The sequence below is a fragment of the Paramisgurnus dabryanus genome, chromosome 5 (assembly GCF_030506205.2).
Source record: "Paramisgurnus dabryanus chromosome 5, PD_genome_1.1, whole genome shotgun sequence".
NCBI lineage: Eukaryota > Metazoa > Chordata > Actinopteri > Cypriniformes > Cobitidae > Paramisgurnus > Paramisgurnus dabryanus.
This window is the reverse complement of record NC_133341.1, coordinates 32,227,766-32,248,490: the sequence shown is the minus strand read 5'-3', so window position 1 is coordinate 32,248,490 and position 20,725 is coordinate 32,227,766. Positions and strand designations below refer to the sequence as shown.

Sequence of the window (20,725 nt, the reverse complement as noted above, 5' to 3'; positions counted from 1 at the left end):
GGCAAAACAAAGGGCACTGATTTATTTAAAGTAGTGCTGGGCAAAGATTAATCGCGATTAATCGCATACAAAATAAAAGTGATTTTTTGCATAATATATGTGCGTGTACTGTGTCTAATTATTGTGTATATTTAACCACACACACATTCATATATTCATTTCAGAATTATATAATTTTTTTACATTTATTTTTAATATAGAATATAGAAAAATATAAATAAATATAAACATGTAAATGTTTCTTAAATACATACATGAATGTGTGTGTATTTATTTATACATAATAATTACACACAGCACATACTCATATATTATGCCAAAAATCACTTTTATTTTGTATGCGATTAATCGCGATTAATCTTTGCCCAGCACTAATTTAAAGATATGTCAGTGCAAGTTGTTTTCAGTTTGGACAGCTCTTACATTTATTTTAGTCTAGGACTAGTCTAATCCTTATCTGGGAAACCGCCCCTTAATAAGTTTACACTTAAACCATGTCATGTTTATTAATAAGCATTTTCAGTCTCTTGATTTCTTTTTGCGCAAGAAGATATAAAACCCATTTTAACTAACAAATCAAAATTTAAAATCTATTTTTGTCCTTCCTTTTCTTTGAAGTCTGTTAAATGGATTTCTCTCTGTAGGTAAAAGCTTCACTTGGAATGAATGTGGTCAGTGCCATAACTGCAGGTGTTGCTATCATTCTGTTCTCCATAGAACTGCTATGTGTGGCGGAATGGAGAGATTTTTACAGAGGGAATGCACATTTATTTTTAGCCTTTCAGGTACCATAATTACTTTTACTACATTTACATATTTTTGTTTTCATTTGTTTTATCAAGTAATTCAGAACTCCCCAAACCAAGGGGTGGTTTCCCAGACAGAGTTTAGATTAAGCCAGGTACAGTATGTAACTTACAAAAACTATTACTGGTGTGCATCCTGAGACAAAACAATGGCACTGATATTTTACTGATATTTTAAGAATTTTAGTGTTTACCATTAGGACAGTTCAAAAAAGCATTTTGGTCTTGGTCTAGACTTAAGCCAGGGATACACTGCACGATTTTTGGCTGTACCATCGTGAAACAATCGTGCCAATTTCTGTGATTGTGGATTTAATCGGTGGTCCTGGTCCTATGTCGATTCACAAACAGACGTTTTCCTGGTCTTGTGTCTAATGATAGCCTACGATAGTTTTCTCAGTGTTAGAAATTCAGCATGATCAACGCAGAGTGCAGTATTTATTTACCATTAGCGCATGCTGGTTAAGTTCATGCTAACGTGTGTCCCAGCCATGGAAGCCTCCGACTATAGGTGTCATCATCCTACAGTCTACATGCTTTTCATCCCCAAGTTTAAATGGGGTACTCTTACAGGAGTGTAAAAATCGTGTAGTGTATCCCGGCTTTAAGCACTGTTTGGGAAACTGCCCCTGAGAGAGTTCATCAACTGGATTAAAGTAATGCCTTCAACTATAATTATAATATTTAGAAACTCACTAAATCCAGTGGATGGGATGTTATTTGTTAAATTATTTTCATATATTGTATACATTAAGGGATAATTCACCCATAAACGCAGAGCCGGTCCTCCCAATACGCATGGCACTCTTGCTCTTAACTTCATGCGGTGCTGCACAGACCAGCTGGCAAATGACACCATTGTGCCACAAGAGCCATTCGAAAGCATAACAAGCAGTCTGATCTCACGATACTTTAAGTTGTCAGTCGGTCTGTGCAGCTCCACATGCAGTTGACGCACCTATCAAGACGCATGTGATCAAACCGATCATGACCCCCTTTAACTTCAATAGTATTATTTTTTCTACTATGGAAGTCAATGGGACTCGTAATCTGTTTTCATCAGATTTTTCAGATTTATCAGATTTTTAATCCCAGAAAGTTTTATCTGGTTAAATAAAGGGAATAATAATCATTTTTGTAGGTTTTAGGTCGTGGGATTGTTGTAGTATTGCCGCTGTTGTCTGTCCTTCAGTTCATTCTTTCCATCAGCATCTCGGGTTTTGCCTGCAAAGCCACATGTGGGTGGTCTTCAGTGGTCAATGTTTCAATAAACCAGGTAAACTATTTATTAGTGCTGATGAAATAGCTACAATGTATACCCAGGGTTTCAAGCAGTTCAATCCTAACAAGCAATAATTTTGTAAACTTGAACATTTCTCTTTGCAGAGTGTTTCAGAGAAAGAAACAACTCCACTTAACATGCCACAACAACAACCAAGGAGAAATTAACAGAATGGAAAGAAAACTTTTCTAAAAGATGAGGTATAAAATTGTGTTAAAATATAAATTAATATTTTTAGTAGCTACCGGTAATTAACATAACATGTCTGTCACTCCACAGAGATCCTGAGTCACAGTGATGAGACCCTGCAGTCCAAATCTTGCAGATTTAATTTCTTGCAGATTGTATTCTTATGTTGTTTTAAATTGTCTTGCTGTTACAATGAAGTTTGCCTTTCAGTAACACCAAAGCAAAAATATATTATATTAGTAGCTTCACCTCCATGGTGTTTGTAGTTGTGAGCACATTATCATGTTGTGTTAAATAAAAATATTTGAACAAATGATCCATCTATAAGATCTATCCCTGTGTGAAAAGATGCCCAGAGACCAGATGGTTTTAGCAGCAACAACATAAACAGACATCTTTTGCCGCCCAAACTTAACTTTCAGAGTAGATTAATTCTGATAATATAGCTGCAAACACCTGGGTCAAACCCAACAATGGCACAAACGGACAAACCTCAGGTAATGATCATGATGTCATGCCACCCCCATGTCTCTTACATGTTCTGATGCAGAGATATAGGTCTTGAAGCAGGAAATGTGAAGCTCCCTACCATGTTTGAAAGATTCGCTCACAATGCAATGCTAACAGGAGTTAACTTACAGGCTAAGGAATTATGACAATCAATCTACATCAATCCCAGGAAGTAAACTGTTGCCTACAATGTCTGTGTTTGTTGTAGTCCAAGAAAAGAGATTTACGTTGGAGTACGTTAGTACGTTAACATGTACTAATAAACACTTACACACCAAAGGAAATGTAAAAGCGTGAATCGGACGATAGGTGCTCTTTAAAGAATTTTTAATGTTTCTGTTTATGCGTGTAAATTCAAAGTATATTTTTAAACATTTTTGCATGAATTGCATTGCAAAGCTATGATAAATGTACATTGTTCATGCCCTTTCAATGTACTCATTTTAATTTAATAGACAGTCGGAGAGGCTTTAAGGCCTCTGTCCCACCCTGACTCTGGGGTTAATGTTTCTTGTCCTGTGTTTTTCATGATGCGACACACCAGCTGGCGTCTCCCTCGCATAGCTTGCTGACTGACCACGTCCAGCACTCCAACTATCCTCCCCTGAAAGTGGTATAGCACAAACAAACATGTGTTTTAGATATATTTCACTTGTGACTTGTGAACGCATTATATAAAGAACATTCTGTGAAAATACCTTGATATCTTTAAAGGGATATTTCACCCAAAAATGACTCACTTTTATGTTGCTGAGCCACAGGGGGGGCACCATTTATCTCCAAACTGCAATGAAGAAAACAGAAAGAAAAAGATGATGCTTTCTATCGCTAGCCTAGGTCTCATATTCATTTACTTCCTGTGACACACCTTAGGGATGGAAACCCTTTTCTTTTTAGTCTTTTAAACTCTCCTGTGAAGAATTTTGAGATTTTGGCATCTCTTGCTATATTGTTCATTAGAAGATCATACATGGCAGGGACCCGTCTGCATTTCCCCAAAAGTTGTCGATGAGCTTGACGATTGAAGGTGAGGTAACCCAGAGCGCTTGCACAAGCAGTTTGAACCTGAAATATAGAAAGAGTTTGGTATATTGTTGCAGACACTAAAGAGAAATTATTAAAAATGAACAGTTTGGTTAACTGGGAAACACTAGATTTGCAGAGGGTGAATATAAAAGATCTACCTCTGTGTCCTCTGAGTTTAAATGAGCACAGAGATCCTCTACAGTGCCCGTGGTGATAATAGCATCAATTAAACCTGCTCTCATGTGTGCCAGACTAGCAAGGTGTTGAGCTGAAATAACACAGTCATTAATAACAAATTGCACATTCAGACTGTGAGATTATTGATGTGTTGGTTCTCATTCTACGGTTTAATTTCTACGGACAATGTAATGTAATGACTCACCTGCGATGATAACAGTAGTAGATTGCAGCGACTGTAATAATTCAACAAGAACAGTGATGCCTCTTGCAGTCAAAGTAACTTCATCTGACCCTGTAATCGCTCGGGCTAACAAAACTATCTGATATACAAAAGACAAGCATGTTGAAAATGGCACAGAATATTGTTTTACCTCTGTGTACAGACCTTTATGCATACAGATTATATTGGAATAACAACTAGACTTTGTTTTTGTTTCATGCACTGCAAAAAATGAATTTCTAGTAAAAATATCTAAAAAATCTTAAATTAAGATATTTTCTTTATGAGCAAAATGATCTAGGAAAATAAGTGTAGTTTTAAGACAAAAAATATCAACTTTAAGTAAATTAGTGCTTAAACCAAGCAAAAAAATCTGCCAATGGAATAAGAACATTTTTCTTGACTTAGTTTACTTTTTTTATAAACACTTAAATCAAGAAAAAATTTCTCAATCCATTGGCAGATTTTTTGCTTGTTTTAAGCACAAATTGGCTTAAATTGTATATGTTTTGTCTAAAAACAGGACTTATTTTCTTAGGTCATTTTGCTCATCAAGAAAAGACATATTAATTTAAAAACAAGGCAAAATACTAAGTAAGAAAGTCATTTTTTTTTTTTTTTTGCAGTGTGTGGATTATAGCAGGGGTTTTCTTTTTTGTCAACCAAAAAACCCTTGTCCCACATTATTTAATTGAAGTACCCCTTGAGATTTTAATGTTTTTATCAATAGTATTTTACGTAGTTATTGTTATTTTATAGGTACATTAAACGTATCTGTTAATTTCTCAAGTTTAAGATTAATTGTATTGTTGTGTAATTGTCATGTGGCATGCATTGCAGATTAAACATATAAAGTATATTTTTGTTAGCAATTTATACTTTTGTATTCTAAAATTATTTATTTACATGGTAACACACATTAGTAAATGTATTATTTAACATGAACAATATAGGGGTGGTTTCCCGGACAGGGATTATTTTAAACCCGGACTAGGCCTTGGTTTAATTAGGAAATAGGAAAAGAGAAACAAAATCCTAGGGGAGTTCGAATGTACAGTAATGCTGGACAAGCTAACTATTGCGGCATAAGTATATTGCCCAGATGTATTATTTGAATGCTTTGTTAAAGAGAAATGTCTTTAGTTTAGACTTAGTTATCAACTGTGTCTGATTCTCAAACATTATTTGGTAAATCATTCCAGAGCTTAGGGGCTAAGTAGGCACTTTTGATATTTTAGGGATAATTAAGTGACCAGAGTTTTACGACTGCAGTGTATGTGATGGGTTGTATTCTGATAGTAGTTCTTGAAGATACGAAGGTGCTAGGCATGTAAGACTTTAGGTGATTAGCAATATTTCAAAATGTATGCGATATTGAACTGGTAACCAGTGTAAAGACGACAAAATTGGGCTTATGTGGTCATACTTCTTAGAACGAGTAAGCACTCTTGTGGTGGCATTTTGAACTAGCTGAAGCTTATTTATCTGATTTGCGTGACATCCCTGAGTAACGAGTTACAATAATCTGTTCTTGAGGTCATAAAAGCGTGGATAAGCTTCTCTGCATCTGATGCAGACATCATATGGTGTATTTTTGAGATATTTCTAAGATGGAAGAATGCTTTGCTGCAGACATTGGAGATATGACTATGGAAAGATAGATTGCTATCGAATATCACACCTAGGTTCTTGACTGTGGAAGACTGTGTAATCTGTGCAGAGCGCATCTAAGTTTTGGTCTGTTATGAATTCATGGTAAGCGATCAAATGTTCAGAAGGCCAAATTGTAACATTTGAGTTTAATCTGTTGATATATTGTTTTCTAATGTTATATTAATAAGATTTGTACGAGATGAGGTAAACTGTGCTCTGTATTTGCTCGAGAAACATGTAATATAAATGCGTAATATAAACTCTTTGTGCTGGGATATATGTGTTCTTTACATGTCAATAAATCTTAGTATTGTTTATTGTTAAATCATGTTAGCTAATGGATTAACTAATTGTACCATTACACTCTTTTTGTGAAGTGTTACCATTTACATTTTATGATTCAATTATACTGAATGAATTTTTCATCAACTTCCTCAAAACCCTCTACAATTCCCCCGTGAACCACCAGGGGTAAGCAAACCCTAAAATATGCATATTTGTTATTTTGCATAAACTGATTTCTGTCTTCACCATTTTAGACATTTTAGAGAACGGCTGAGCTTTCCAAATAAATCTTTATATTTGTCTATCATGACAATGAGAAGTGACAGAGAACCAGATCTCTGCCAGCAACAGTGTGTGGTGAATCAGTTTTCCCCAAATCCCAAATTTGTTTTTCAATGTGAATTTAAGAGAAAATGCAAAATAGAAGCATCATCATCATTAGTGTTATTATAAATACCTGAAATGCAGCCTCAGCTCTTTCAATCTCATTGTCTGATTTTAAAAAGGTCTCATACGTGTTCATTGAAATTGCATGCGTTTGTTGAATTGCCCTCTGTTGAGATTTGCTGTGCAATACAAATAGAGATAATGCACATCCAGCATCCAGGGAAATGTTCTGAAAAAGCATAAAATATCTTAATAAGCAGTTCATTAGAATAACAAAAAACAGAGCTCCATGGAAAGTTAAATGTGGTAATAATTCAAATGTAAATTACTTTGTCTTCAGCTTTTAAAAGTTCCAGAATGACCTCATATGAGAAGTCCTCTTTTTCCCAAAACGCATTCTGGAGTTTTTGGTTTCCCAGCAGCACACGGGCAAGCGTCTGAACCACCTGCACCTATAGTAATGTGGTTAAAAAACAAGTAACCATTACTCCAATGGCACATCCTGATTCGGTTTATTTAAAGTGTCATTCACAAAAGAAATACTCACCTTGACCTTCAGATTTTCATTGACTTTTAAAATCTCCAATAATATAGGAATGGCCTTTTGCTGTGAGATTATATTTTGACTCTTTTGATTAGCGGTTAGTGCCACTCCTGCAACCATGGAGGAAATTCTATCATGTGCATTATTAAACAAATCATTATTTGAATACTAATTTGAGACCTAAATATATTACCGACACAAAGAAAACCCAAGGCCTTGATGGCACTTAACAAGGTCTTCTGGGATATGTCAGGCCCTCGAAGCAAGCACACCAAACACAGTACCCCATTTAACTCGCAGAACTCATCCTGATGGGCACAACTATCCCGGCATAGAGCAATTGCCATTTGACACCCTGCAAAAAAACAATATAACCAGAAATCATCCAAATTTGTTTCAAACATTCTAAGGTGAGGACAGTTCTGTCTGCAAATAAGCTTTTTTAAAAACATCTGCTCAACAAAACACTTAAGCGGATGATCCAGAGCACAACACAAGTCAAACACCTGTTGGAAAGGGAAGTACTTTATAGTTTTAGAATCACCGTTTGTAATCGAGACATAGCTTAACATTAATAGCAATACAAGCTACGGAGACACTCTTGTAAGCAATGTTTACAGAGAAACCCACTGGAGGGATGACATTCATCTATGCATGTCTCAAGACAGGAAGTGCTGGCCGATTACCCGCTGGATGGGACCCGTGCTGTCAGAACAGGAGCAAGCAAGAGCGACTTTCCAAACAGCATCTGTCTAGTTTAGTTAGTCCCTGTCAACACTTAGTAGATAATAAGTGCTTTTATTGCATTTGGTGAGGCGTCTGTCTGGACAAGTTTTCCTTACATTTTTAAGTGACTCAAATGTTAAAGGCGGTGTGAGTGATCTCTGAAAGCCAATGTTGATATTTGAAATCACCTAAACAAACACGCCCCTACCCCAATTGAATCTGGACCTTCTGTTGATAGACCCGCCCCTCACATACGCAACCAAGGCAATGATGTCGATTAGTAGACACGCCCCTTACTGCTGATTGGCTACACAACCTGATATCACGAAAATCTGTGTTATAGTCACGGAAAATTTGATCACTTTATTCAAGACCATGTCACGGAATTCAGCTTTTTTCGGTGACGGGACCACGAATGTCTTTTCCGTGTCACTCCCACGGATTTCTCGTGTCATTTTATGTTTTGTTTTCTCATTGTTTTTTTCCTTTTTTTTTACCATTGTCTCTTGGGGTTGGGGTTTGAATCACTTTCTGTTACATTTTTAGACATCCTAACCCAAACCCCAACTCTAACCCCAACTCCAGGTGAGAATAGTTTAGAAACCAGTAAATAAAAGTATATCCTAACATAAGCCCAAACTCCAAATCTAACCCTTATCCCCATATGACAATAATTTGAAAATAGAAAAAAACAATGTGAAAACCATACATAAAATGACACAAGAAATCCGTGGGAGTTACACGAAAAAAGCTGAATTCCGTGACATGGTCACGGTTAAAGTGATTACATTTTCCGTGACTATAACACGGATTTCCATGATATAATGTTGCACTACAAGTGTGTTTGGTACTCGCCCCGACTCCCTGTTCTGAAGCGTTTCTCAAAATCGTGCACCCCGCCTTTAACTCATTCCCTGCCAGTCATTTTTTGAAAAGTTGCTTGCCAGTATTTTTTGTGATTTTCACAAATGTTTCTAAATCTTCTAAAAATATATCAACATACAAATATATCAAATGAAAGAACAGACCCTCTGCTTTCAAACAATCACACAAACAAACAAAACGGGGGAAAAAAATTCATCCTAACTATATTTTTTCTCTGCTTATAAAGTCTTAAATATGGGTATTTTTCTTAAAAAATAAAAAAAAATTAGCAAAAAGCTGAAATAATTGCAGTTGTGTGAAGGAACTTTGTTAGAGATCAGATTCTATACATACACAGAGTTTAAAATTAATAAATAACGTTTTGGCTTCAGTTTTTTCATAAATGGGTAAGTGCACCATCTAGTGAATAATCGGGGTGTTGCAGAATAACATAAAAATTCATCAGGAACACGTTTTTTATGCAAATGTTTTCTCTTAATTGACGAAATAACTCGTCAATGGGGGTTAAGCGTTAACAGAACTGGCTGATCACTTTTGGGACTGTGCATAATGCCGGCAAAAATGCATCAGGCCATACCTATATATTGTAGTTTATCTGAGGAGGAGAGGAGAAAGCCAAGTATGTAAGTGTTGCTAATCTGTTCTGCCATGAGTTTCTGTTGCCTTGCAGTTTGTCCAGCCAAAGCCCACAGAGACGATGCTGCCTGTTCCTGGACGTCCACCTGAAACACCTTGACATGGAGAGTAAAGTACAGCAGGTTAATACTCTACCAAAGGCTGACTTGGTAACTGGTTACATATTTAAACAATTTCACATAACATATTTATGACTCAAATAATTCAACAATTAAGTCTACACTTAAAAAAGTTGAGTTGTTTTAATCAATGGATTCTCAATAAATATTATTTAAATATTTAAATATTTATTTAAACCAGGGTGTAGTGTGACCATAAAAAGCCTTTTATTGTTTTATTCAATTTGTTAATGTTTACCAGTTCGTTGTTGTCTTATATGCATCAAGTCCTTGCAAAGTGAAAAAAAAATGTTTTTGTTAAAGGCGGGCTGCATGATTTTTGAAAAACACTTGGAAAAGGGAGCCGTGCCGAGTACCAAAAAACATTTGTTGCCAATCAACCATTAAGGGGTGTGTCTACTAACCAACATCATTGCCTGGGTTGCCTATGTGTGGGACGGGTCTGTCAATAGAAGGTCCAGATTCTATTGGGTTAGGGGCGTGTTTGTTTAGGTGATTTCAAACATCAACATTGGCTTTCAGAGATCATGCACCCCTCCTTTAAATATGGTACAAAAGCGGAAATTACCATTAAAAGTTGTAAAAGATGTTTAACAGCTGATTGTTTAAGGAAGCACTGCTGTATGGCTGGATTATGGCTGGCTATGGATTCAAGTGCTTTGGCTGCTTTGACCCGAACTGACATCTGCCTCTCTTGAAGAGCTGTCACCAATGCATCGATCGCTCCTGCTTCACAGATGAGCTCCTGGTTTTCCTTGTGATCCCAAGCCAACTCTGCAAGAGCCAAGCAGGCCTCCTCCTGCAGTACTTTTGTCAAAAACAATACGCTATTGCTTATATTCCTTTCTCATATTTAAAAAAAAAAGTCCAAGCAAGTGCATTTTTTTGGTTTCGTTAATGCACATTTTTATCTCTCTTTTCTGTAGGTAAACAGTACCAGAGTTCAAAGACAGGAATTCTACAAGATGTGGGATTCCTCCAGCGTGTGCGACAGCAGTTTGGTTGCATGGGCTTTTGGTGCATAATGTACTGATGCACCTGATGGCATTTACCAGAACATCTTGGAGGTCAGAGGTCAGGAGGAGCTTCACTACCAAAGGCCCCCCACCCTATAGAAAAAAATTTATATAATCAATTCAGTGCACGATGTAAAGAATAAAAGCATCTGCCAAATGCCTAAATCTAAATGTTTGTTATTGCACAAAGAGTTCTAGCACTGTTTATCTTACCAGTTGAGCAATAAGGGTTTTGTACTGATCACTATGTCCTGCCAGATCAGCCAGTATGACGGCACAGTGAGACAGCAGCTCTGACTGGCGGCTGCTGAGGAGGTTGATGATGACCGATATGGCCCCAAGATGCACCAGATCTTCAGCAGCTTTGACATTTTCTGAGATGTGACACAACACAGCTGCAGCCATGCACTGCACCACCTGTTTATCTGAAGAAAGGAGCCCCAGCAGAACGGGAACACCTCCTGTGGTACAGTGATATACATAGAAAGTATTATTGGTGACTCCTTTCTGTGAAATCCCGGCTAAAGTCTTAAAATTGAATGATGAGTTTAGGAACATCAAAGTTTAATTTCAATTAGTTATAGGACAATATATTGCAGATTTCGATATATCGAACAATATTTGGATTTATTTATTTTTTTGGGTGATAACATCAGGTGATAAATCTTTTCAATTGACCAGTAAACTTCTCTATTACTTAAATTTGTTGTTTGTAATGAAACTCTGGGCCCTATTTTAACAATCTAAGCGAATGGTCTAAAGCGCACGGGTACGGTATAAACGGACGTGTCCGAACCCACTTTTGCTAATTTAACGACGGGAAAAATAGTTTATGCGCCAAACGCACAGCCTAAAAGGGTTGATCATATTCTCCTAATGAGTAATGGGTGTGTTTTGGGCGTAACGTGCAATAAACCAATGAGAGTCTCTCATACCCTTTTTAAAAGCAAGTTGCGTCTGGTGCTATGTCTAATCCCCATTTAGAAAGCGGGTTTTATAAACTGAAATACTATGCGGGGGAAAAAGACCACCAATTTAAGATTAATGTTAAAAAAAATTGTTGTTTTCATTTTATCGAAATTGTTATTTTTTTGGATTAAAACCTTTAAAAGCCGTTTTCTTCAGTCATGAATGTAAAAAGCAGGCTTTTAATTGCTGTAAATGTATTGATATCCTACATAATCATTGTAATCTCACAAAATAATTTGCAAATATGCAAGAAAAGGTTTGTACTCTAAAAATACAAACAAGGGATGAAGAATTGACAAACGTGCAGAGAGCCGAAGTGTTTCAGCACTCGGACAGCGCCATGGGATTTTTTACAAAGCATTACTTAAAGATGTGTCTCATCTCATCATATCCACAGGTACAGAGTCATCATATACAATAAATCTGTAGGGTAGCATTTAAAAACATTTGAAAACAGATGCATTTGTTTAAAGCAAAGCATTTAATTACTTACCAGGCTACAGGTGAAGCAGCTCTTTACGCCTTCGTAATCTTTACGTCACATAATCGGTTCTCATTTATGTCCAAGAGACTCAATAATAATCTTTTACATTTTAATTCTTTAATCTTTCATATTTAAAAGCGTTTTTGTGCTACTGCGCATTCATGTTTGTGATGAGCAAACCCGCGTTGTCGCCCCGTTTAGGCGCATATTACTAACGCGCTCATTAAATTAAAAAAAAACTATTGCGCCACTGACTTTAGACTTAAGACCAGGTTTTAGTTGGTCAATGGCATAGTCTATTTTAGTTGCCTCAAAATACCAACAATAAAGAATACCACACCTCGTTTTCAGACCAGAACGCCCATGGGTGCAAAATTGGGCTCAAATGCAATTGCTATTTAAACAACGTGCCGCTAAACGTGAAAAAGATCATTGTGCCGGGTTGAAACTAGCAAAAGACACTTGCGTCGCGCATTGCCCGCATTGCACCAGGTGTATGATAGAGCCCTCTGTGTCACTCAAAGTAAAGCCAAAGTCTGCCAGACCATAAAATGACCAAACATTATTCACTTTTTAACATGACGTTACGTTGTGTCACACACAACACCACACTAAGTTTAACACACTAACAGTACCTTGAGATGTCAGATTAAAGGCGGGGTGCATGATCTCTGAAAGCCAATGTTGACATTTGAAATCACTTAAACAAACACGCCCCTACCCCAATAGATTCTGGACCTTCTGTTGTTGATAGACCCACCCCACACATACGCAACCCAGGCAATAGGTGTGTTCGAGATCATCCGGTGCAGCACAGACCGATCGGCGAGGTTTGCCGCTTGCAGTCAAGGGAGGAACTGAAAACGGAGCCGTCAAGCCGGACACCTGCTGCTTGCCGTAGTGACGTGTGCGCCGTGTTTCCTTGTTTTTAATCGCGATCGAAGTGAATTAGATGCTGAATTTGATAAAAACAAACCTTTTAATAAAAAGTTGCAACCAGAAACATTTTATATCGAATATTTTAATTGCTGCTTATACTGTATACCCGAAAATAACGGGAAACAAGCCTATATTATTAAAATACCAATAGAGTTTGTTATTTTCATTTTTATTTTATTACACGACACAATACAACATATTTAAGCATATTAAAGTGTTTTTTCCTGTTTTAAAACATGAATTTATAATGTTTATTAGTGGAGGTAAAGGTTGGATTAAACTTGAAACGCACGTGATCGTTGTCATCAGTGAGGCGACCAATCACGTAAAGCTGTTACGTCATCACAACTCCGTGCAGCCGCTCTGGAGAAGCTGCACCGGCTGAGCTAGCCGGCTACTCTCGAAACGCTCTCGCGGTACTTAAAAACCTTATGACAGTCACGTGCCTGCAGCGCCAGCTGATGTCGGACAAAAATACTAACCGGAATGCACTGCTTCAAGTCAGCCGCCGATCGGTCTGCGCAGCGCCGCATGAAGTCGAACAAACCTAATGATGTCTGTTAGTAGACACGCCCCTTACTGCTGATTGGCTACAAGTGTGGTAGTCGCCCGACTTTTTTCCAAAGTGTTTTTCAAAAATCATGCACTGTGCCTTTAACTATATCATATAAATATGTTATAAGTTTGTCAAAAAGGTATGGTATGCATAACAATTTTTTTTAGTTTCACCAATTTTCTGTTTGTCTCATATCGGACTCATATCGGCCAATCAGCTTTCTTAATATCGGTATCGGCCTTAAAAAAAAAAAAAAACATATCGGTCGACCTCTAATTTCAATCATTGATTTCAATCTTTGACATGACCACTCAGTCAATACTAAAGATATCAAGGTTATATTTCACAGAATGATCATTACATTAAATTATTGTAAATCACAAAACAATTGCATTATCCTATCCTACTGTTCCCCAAATGCAAAAGTACAATCCAAAACTAAATGACAGAAACAATATTAAAAAGTGTATGCCTGTGACCTGCTTCCATGATGTCTTCACAGAAGGACTCTGTGTTTATACAAAGAACCTCAAGGGACCTGAGAGCCATCTCCAATCGCCAGGAGTCTTCACCCTGAATCATCTCTAAAGAAAAACATGGACATCAGCACAATGAGGATTTACACATTCACAAGATTTGAATCAAATGTGAAGATACTTTTAAAAATCATTTATTAATGAGAATGATTTAAAACACTCTTGAAAATAAAAGTGCTGCAAAAGGTTCTTAACAACGAAGCCATGAACCATTTTTGGTTCCCCAAAAAGCCAGTTCAAGAATCATTTCTTGCACCTTTTTATTGTCTGCAGAGCTTTTTTTAACATTTTGTGACACATAGTTCATCTATGGCATCGTGTAGCACTTCATGTTTAAGAGTGAAGATGGAAATAATGTTTCATAATATAAATATACAATACCATACCAACAAGAATCTTCCACACATGAAGCCCATCCAGATTCAGCTGAATGAGAAGTCTAAGAACATCTGTGTGAAAGTAAAGTGCAGCTAGATGGACTATATTATTTCCCATGCTGTCTTCATCTCTCCAGTTTGCCTTTATGGACAACAAGAAGCTCAGCGCCTCCACTGAACCCGAGGTAGCTGACAACAGCAGTGGTGAACTGCGATACCTGTGAAATATGCATCATCTTTACTTGAGTATGGAGCTAAAACTCCTATTGAAAACATATGCATTTCACTTTCTTTTGTAAATATATCACATACTCAGCAGAAGTTTTAATCTCCAGTAAAGTAGGGTCTTTCCTGCATAGTGCTTGGATGCAAGCCACCTGGCCATAAAAGGCTGCAAAATGAATGGGCATCCAACCTCTCCGGTTCACAACTTTATAGCACGCTCCCAGTGCAAGAAGGCAGTTTACAGACTCAAGGGATCCACATTGTGCAGCGAGGTGCATTGGTGTGAGACCTACAAAAGAAAGAAAAAATATATATTTATATTGTGTGCAACATCAGGTGTGCATTATTTTTTAAATAATTCAATTATTACATTATTTTTGAAATGTATAATCCATGTATGTACAAACAAAATATATTTTCCCAACATTAAAGTTTCACTTACCATCTCCTTCTATGAAGTGACCCCCTTGGTTTGAAGTAAAGTGAGGTGAATCTCTTGGTATTCATAAAAAATAATGAAGTTATTTGTTTAGAAACTAGGTTTCTCCTACAGTCTAAAGACATAGTAATGGATTGGATTTATACAGCTGTACATTAGCAGACAACATGTTAAATGTTTGGACCTGCTCTGAATCTGATGCTGCGTGTTTGATTGATGTTCACGCCTGCTGCAGCGAGCTGGACGATGATGTGTGTTTTGTTATTGGCTGCAGCGTGGTGCAACAGAAAGAGACCCTTCTCATCGTGTCCATTCAGATATGATTCCCTTTGACTTAATGAGTAAAACACTGCACACAGTCCTCTCGCTGCTGCTGCCTTCAGTGCAAACTTCACATTCTGCATTACAAACACATTAGCTTCAATACAGAACACGTTCATGGAGATATTCAGAAACCAAAAACGAATTGCCATTTATCACCTTGTACTTCATAGTTTTAGCGTGGCCAAACGTTCTCATTAACTGTTCGTGTAGCTCAGTGTCTGTCAAGGGAAGTCTTTCTGCTTTTAGAGTTTTGATGCTCGAGTTCAAGGCTCCCCACCACTTATTCTGGGAATAAAGTGACTCTAACTCAAAGCAGATGACATTATAGCTGCAAAACAAATGTATGTTTAGATGCAATGAAATGTAAAATGATATTTCTGGAAGTGTTTTTTAAAAAAAAATAAAGGCCTATTGACCTTTTTCCATCGATCTCACTGCGTGGTATTAGAAAGTCTGTTTTGTAAGTGAGGTCCTGTTGAAGAAGCTCATGCAGGTAGTTCACAGCGTCTGTGTGCAGAGTCCTAAAAGCCACCTTTTCAAAAAAGCATTCATTCAAAGGAGAAATGGGTCATTTCTGCAGTATCACAAAGAACTGTAAAAAGTTTTAAATGTGAACTGTGGCACCTCCATTTCCTCAGTAATGTCCTCCAGGGGAGGAGGTGAAACATCGAATTCAATCCCTCCATGTAGATGAAAATATTGATCCTGCTTGTATGGAAAGTGCTTGCATGCAAATTCTGGTCCGACGATATGTGGCGGTACCTCTCGTTCGGTTTTCAGCATTTCATCTTTACAAACAAATAAAGAAAAGTCAATAATAATCACATATACTCAGTGGCGACTTGTGACTTCTTTATCGAGGAGGCACGAATGCGAAACTCTTCGTTATGTGCGTCACGTGTCATGTCAAAATATGGGCCTGCTACAGATGCTTCGTAAGGGTTTATGATAAAAGAGACGCTCGCGTTTGCAAGATACTCGCTTAATCTAATGTATAATCAGAGTTTAGTGTTAACCCTTAATCAGTGTTCATAAAGGATAACTTTTTAGTGTTTGATAGACCCCAAACTTTTAAAGAGCGATTGCATAAGGAAATATAATTTTTTTATATGGATATCTATATATATTTTTTTATTTACTTCTCAACTATACATTTATGCTGTATTTTTGTGAAAATTTGGAAGTTCTTTATCTATTTACTGCACAGTTACTATAACTAGGCTATAAATTGGCTCATGAAAAAAATTTATTTTATATCTAAAATTTAATTAAATCTAAATTGTTTTTGGACATTGCTCTATGTGTTAGAGATATAATACTGACATCTGCTGGTTTGTGGAAAAACGTAAGAAATTATAATTAAAGAAAGAAAGTGCAATGACCACATATATCCAATAGAGGTCCATATTCACTTATGACCGAGGGGCAATCTTCCGATCTCTCTAATGAAGCCAATACGGAAGTGACTTAAACTGCAATTCATCGACTGGCCGCTTGAGGATGGCTCCAAAAGGGAGTCAATTCCCATAGACTTCATGTTACAAATGCCCAACTTTACAGTAGAAAATAATATGTTTACAGTCTGGTACATAAAGTTTTATTGGTCTAAATAGCTAATTTTGCCCTTCATGACAACTGTGAGGGGGGTGAATTTCATTGTAACCCATTCGTTTAAATTATATTAAGCCTTAAACTTCTGCATAATTAAGGGCGTGGCCGCTTGAGTGACGGTTAAACAGCCACTGCTGTCACTAGACTCGCGAAAGGCGGGCGTGGTTTCACCTCAGCTTCACCCATGTCCCGCCTCTTTACCCATTTTCGGTTTTCCAAGATGGCAATGGCAGGCAACGCCTACTTTACGCTTCAAAAACGCTCTACGCAAACCAATGGGTGGCGTCACGGACACTATGTCCATATTTTTTTACGGTCTATGCTTATGACCCATAGACTGTAAAAAAGATGGACGATGCCCGTTCGCTCTCTTCCATTGGTGAAAAGTGAAGCCGCCACTGTCCCCATATGGCGCTGACATCTTGGGTCTTGAGTCTGCGCAGTAGCGATTTCAGGACCAGAACAGGAAGTAAAGCCACGAAATCAAGACCCTGCCCTCGCTCTCGCATAATGCGCATATCACACGATATCACAGCTGTCAATCATGATGTGACACCACTGTTTTTATATCATTAAATAACTAAGTAAACACAAACTTATTTTAAAAACAAACATTTGAATTTACATCAGCGTGATAAAAACTACAGTAAATGACAGAAACCAGCTTCGGAAAAAAGATAATTGAAGTGTAATTAAATTTTTGAGTTGTTCTCAAGTCCCATTGAATAACATGGGGAGGCGCGGTTTATGACCTATACTGGGACCAGTCACTAGGAGGCGATCGAGAAAAAACAGATTAAGGGTTAAGTGAGTGTCTTGTAAGACGTCTCTTTTATCAGGAACCCTTTCAATGCATGTGCAGCAGGCATGTATTTTGACATGACGCGCAATGTACAGGTTCCCATGAACATATATTTTGACATGACGAGCTACACACATTAAAACCCGAACACATATTTTCCTTTTTTGCCTTCTCGAAAAAAGAGGCACCGCCCCCACTGCATACACATACTAGAGACGCACAATATATCGGCCAATTATTAGTATTGGTCAGAAAAAAGCCATTTTTAACCCTATTAGCTATTGGCCAATAGTTCAAAAACAGCCGAATGTCATGGCCGATATATCCTGTCAATCAAAAGAGAACAGCAAAAATGCAATGAATTTGAGCACTGTGTATAGAAAATGTAAAAAACATCACTAGTTTAATGTTCAATATTAATGGTCATTATATGAATAAATAACATAGAAAATTTCATTTAGGGCTGTCACAATATTAAAATAATCGCGATGATTTCAGATCACCGCAATGATTGCACATCTCTCTAAAAACACAAGGGGGAGCTGCAGCGCCTATATAAACGAGACAGTATCAGATTACTTTTATGTGTTATGTGTATTAATATTTACTGCCAGGGAAACGTTGCAAAAGATTTAATTTAAATAATCACAACAATATGTGAAAATTATTTTATAAACAAAGAAACAAATGTATGAGAATTAAATGTCAAAGCAATTAAATAGACAATTAATCGTCATAATGGCCACAATTTATTACGCAATTAACCCTCAGCCAAATTTCATAATTGTGACAGCCCTAATTTAATCTTCAGAATTTATTTATAGAATTATATTTAAAAGGCTAACAAACCTGACAAAGGTGGAAGCATTTGAGACAGATTAGGAATCAGCATCTTTTTTCTCAAGAAAATCAGCAGGGGTACCAGGAACGTGATCAGTTTTAGATAGGCAAGATCCGTGGAGACTTCTGCGTTTCTTCTGAGGTGATTTCTCACCAGTCTGATGTGACCAGAAAGTTTTTTCTGCAACCTCTGGTAGGTGGCGAGATCGACCTCTTCCTCGGTGAGTCGAACAACATTAGAGAGGCTATGAGTCCCCTCAAACACAAACAGATTTTGGTGCTGGCAGACAGATGTCAGGTACGAGCTCAGTTTAATCAGGATGTCTTCAGAGTATCGTGAGAAGAGGGTCTCTTCTTCGACGCGGTTGGGATCGAAGGTTGGGTCTACATCAATGTCCTCATTATAAATGTCCTGATAACAGGGATTATTTGAGATGTCCATTAAACCTGGTGAGAAGAATTATAAGAGGGTTACATTAATTAACATCAAGACAAATATATATTGTTAACTTCAGATTAGTGTTGCTCAACCAGGGAACCTCCATAAGGGGCCTCCACATCAAAATACTAAAAAAATAAAAACTTAAAATCAAGATACATTTTAGTGTTTGGTTATTTTGGTTACATTTAACAAATACACATCTTTATTCAAGATCTATTAAAGGATCTGATTGTTGCCCTAAATGTTGGGCTGATGGATAAAATGTTAAGATTCACTGCATTAGTAACAAAAGATTAAATATCTCACCTGCATTAAGAAACTCAGCAAGGATATCTTTTTTAGTCTGTGGCAAACCATCTGCATTCACACCCATGCTGTTTCTCCATTGGTCTGAGAAGACTACACGTTTTTCTCTTGGAAAATAACAACCATGCCAGAGGGTCTTCATTGAGTAGTCGATGTTTATAAGAACCTGGCCAACTTTTGTATCATAATATGCTGGTGGTAACTGGCACGTGGAGCTCTGGTCATAGTTGGGTTCAAGACTGATAACTGGCAGCTGGTTAAACCCATATATTCCCACAGTCAGCTCTCTCACAATCTGATGAACAACCTTGTAGTCTAGGGGCAGACGTGAGTCGATGGGAGCAAGAATAGTTATGTTTGGGTCTGAGGTGACGCTCATTTGCCTGATGATGCCCGGATGTTTATCCAGATGCAGGCTGTGTTCTCCTCCACCGAACAGCCAACTGCAGGTGGTCATGCTGAGTAGCTCCTGCAGGTCCGTGCTGTCGTATTTCTGCAATAAAGAGTTTGCAGTCGTCTGCGCAGCATCTTCAGTTTTCTCACTGCACTGATCTAACGGTACAGAGCTCCGGCACACGCTCTCCATGATCTGAGGAGAAACTAAATTCACAGAAACCTAAACGACAAACGATCTTTAGAGTGACATTAATCGTAATTTTATTTCAAAACAAGGTTTCGGTTAAAATACTTTGTAATTGTAAGGTGTATGAATTTGAACCGCGTTGACCTTGGCAACCAGCGATGCATATCAATGCTTCAAATCAACCGCTAGATGGTGACGTTGTACGACTTCGCTGACATATATCAGCGCAGCTCGCAAGCTTAGCTCATGAATATTAATGAGCTGTGTGTATGTGAAGACGTTGTAATTAGAATAAAAAAATTAGAAAAGTCTCCGCACTCCGACATTTGTTTCAGTCATACAAGACAAAGTCCTATCGTCTTTAATACTCTTTATTATGCATTTGTATCCTACATGACCACCAAGTTAAATTAATTTGATTACAGTCTATATGAGCATTATAAGTTTTTAGTAAAGAAGGTTGAGTAAACTTAAATTTTTTGGTTTTTTTGTTATTTTGAATTAAAAGCTCCTCAAATTGAATTTAGTTATATATTTTAAATATATCCAACACATCATATGATTTTTTGCAATCATTTAATTATTACATTAATTAACCAATAATTATCCAATTACATCCCAAAAATGTATTGTTTAAAATATTTCACAATATCAACTTTCACAAACTACCACTGAATGTAATTTTTTATAATAAAAAGTGTTTTTTTTTCTTCAAAAAGTTGTTTATCATCATAATTTTTATAACGAGTTCATAAAAACACATTCACTGTCTCTGCTTAAATAGCTATAAACAAAATGCTAAAAACTAAAAACACATTGTGTTATCTT

The 20,725-nt window shown here is 37.1% G+C and overlaps 1 protein-coding gene across 1 annotated transcript; it reads right to left on the bottom strand.

Annotated features, from left to right (window-relative positions):
* Positions 1-2,936: 2,936 nt before the first annotated feature.
* LOC135732221 (ankyrin and armadillo repeat-containing protein-like) lies at positions 2,937-19,900 on the bottom strand. The gene is made up of 23 exons (XM_065250113.2): positions 19,315-19,900; positions 18,576-19,013; positions 15,938-16,101; positions 15,730-15,845; positions 15,470-15,641; positions 15,174-15,387; positions 14,993-15,016; positions 14,638-14,839; positions 14,335-14,543; positions 13,892-13,996; positions 10,678-10,925; positions 10,386-10,557; positions 10,017-10,255; positions 9,271-9,424; positions 7,276-7,437; positions 7,086-7,192; positions 6,868-6,990; positions 6,609-6,767; positions 4,196-4,313; positions 3,972-4,081; positions 3,656-3,852; positions 3,528-3,571; positions 2,937-3,391 (listed from the first exon to the last, which is right to left on the bottom strand). The coding sequence occupies exons 1-23, from the start codon at positions 19,898-19,900 to the stop codon at positions 3,258-3,260; spliced, it is 4,197 nt and encodes a 1,398-aa protein (XP_065106185.1). The 3' UTR covers positions 2,937-3,257.
* Positions 19,901-20,725: the final 825 nt, after the last annotated feature.

What these genes read in the sequence shown, in the direction of transcription:
- LOC135732221 (XM_065250113.2), bottom strand. Translation starts at nt 19,900, where the DNA reads ATGGAGAGCGTGTGCCGGAGCTCTGTACCGTTAGATCAGTGCAGTGAG. An exon ending in ATGAAAATCTGAAGGTCAAG is followed by an intron (nt 6,991 to 7,085) that starts GTGAGTATTTCT and finishes ACATTACTATAG; the next exon opens with GTGCAGGTGGTTCAGACGCT. An exon ending in TACTACTGTTATCATCGCAG is followed by an intron (nt 4,082 to 4,195) that starts GTGAGTCATTAC and finishes GTGTTATTTCAG; the next exon opens with CTCAACACCTTGCTAGTCTG.